The 1,970-nt window shown below is 21.1% G+C and overlaps 1 protein-coding gene across 1 annotated transcript in view; it reads left to right on the forward strand.

The window, feature by feature from the left end:
• Nucleotides 1–297: 297 nt before the first annotated feature.
• The window catches only part of LOC102676653 (interferon-related developmental regulator 1-like), a 7,802-nt gene continuing 6,129 nt past the window's right edge, over nucleotides 298–1,970 (forward strand). Inside the window, exon 1 of the mRNA XM_031512286.1 lies at nucleotides 298–698. Coding sequence (XP_031368146.1) covers nucleotides 653–698 — 46 coding nt within the window. The 5' untranslated portion in view covers nucleotides 298–652. The remainder of the gene's footprint in view (nucleotides 699–1,970) is intronic.

A 1,970-nucleotide genomic window follows, 5' to 3' on the forward strand; every position in this document is an offset into this window, starting at 1 on the left:
TTATAAAGAAAAAATTTATATTTTATAATATTTCTTTAATGTAAAATATTACATTTAAATGATTATTTAAATTTGATATTATTATTTAATAATTTATTGAAATCATATTATACTTTTGTGTAAAAATATTATTAAATAGTATTATAATAATAAATTATAATGATTTATTTAATATATATTTTTTTTTCTTTTTAAGACAGTAAAAATTATCAAAAGTAAATAGATTTACATCATATATATAAAATTGGATTAAAATTAACATAGATATGAAGAATATAAGATTTATATAAGCGGAGCGCGTGCGCTCAGAAATTTAGTATTGGACTATCGTTCGTGCGAGTCGCCACAGTGTGTTTCTATCTTTCATTTTCTAGAGTATTATATCTTACTTTCTTGTCTATCTTACTTTCACTAATTTTCTGAGCAAAGCTGACATATCAATGCACGTTTCTCATAATAAACAGAATACGTTCGAATGCATACAAAGTTACTGAAGTGATACAATAATTATGCGTAACTAAAGATATATTTCTATTTCGTAATTCCGTCGTATAGATACATTCTTTTTCGCGGGATATTTATTGACAGGATTTCGACATTGATAAACATTGTTACAATCCCTGGTTGAATATTTTTTATCAAGAAACAGAAGATGTTCAAATATTCGACCATATTCACTGCCATAATATTCTTATGTGGTAAGTTACTAATTCGAGTAATCGAATTCAACGATTTGTTTGGACATTTAGAAATATATAGATTTTTTTTTTGCTATATTTTTTCATTGATAAAATTTGTGATAATTCATGTATCGTATAATTTAGCATAAAAGAAAGATTCGAGAGATGATTAAAAAAGTTAAAAGGAAAAATTCATAAAATGATCGCATGTGCAAAATCATGCTAGTTAATTTTTTTATACTCACGTTAAAAGAGTTGTTTTATCAGTAGAATTCAAGATTAAATATTACTGCTTGAAATACAATTCTTTATGTATATCATTCGAAAGAAATGACCATTGTTCTACATTTATGATAGGAACAGTGAATCTCAAATTTCACTGTTTGATTTTAAGATCAAGAAATGATAATGACATTCATGCTCATATTTGATAATGATATGTATCATTAGAATTAAATATAATAACTGCATCGAATGCTCGATTTATTGACATTTAATTCTTAATATATATTCCGCATAAATATTTACAGATATAAATTAATGATCGATGTACTTGATTATTGATATGAGATAAAGATTGTACTGTTCTCTTTTTATATCGAATAAATACTTATCATTATTACGAATGCACAGATTGCATGTTGATTCAACTTGTGTACTTTGTACTTTATGAATATATTTTCATTTTTCATTAATTGAATATTTATGATACAAAAAATTTTTATAAAACAATTGTAAAAAATATATTCTTATTATTATTATTGAAATCATTTTATTAAAGATTCAATTTCATAATTTCTTTTATTTTTCATAACCTATAAGTGTATAATAAAATAAAGAAAATAATTAAAATATTATATAAATTTATTTTAATTTTTATTTTAATTTTCATATTGAATGAAATTAATTTTAATAATTTTAATTCGAAAAATAAAAAAAATATAAGAAATAAAAAATATGATTAATAGACTTGTGATTACAAATTGAAATAATAACTAATACAAAGTCCACGTGAGATGACGTGTTTACTTCCTCTTTAAACAGGAAATGCTATAAAACAAGATTTCAAATAATCGTAAAACTTAGCAACTTTTAAATTAACTTAATTTTTAAATTTAAATATTTAATGCTAAAAAAGTTATGAAAGGAATAATCAAAAATTATAATTTTGATATTTTCTTGTCTTATAAAAACTTCTGAAATAAATATTAAACATATTAATAATTATTGAAATTCATTTGCAAAATATATCTTAAATAATATGTCTTAATATATATAATTATAATTAAT

This window comes from Apis dorsata, unplaced genomic scaffold (genome assembly GCF_000469605.1).
Source record: "Apis dorsata unplaced genomic scaffold, Apis dorsata 1.3 scaffold_407, whole genome shotgun sequence".
NCBI classification, from domain to species: Eukaryota; Metazoa; Arthropoda; class Insecta; order Hymenoptera; family Apidae; genus Apis; species Apis dorsata.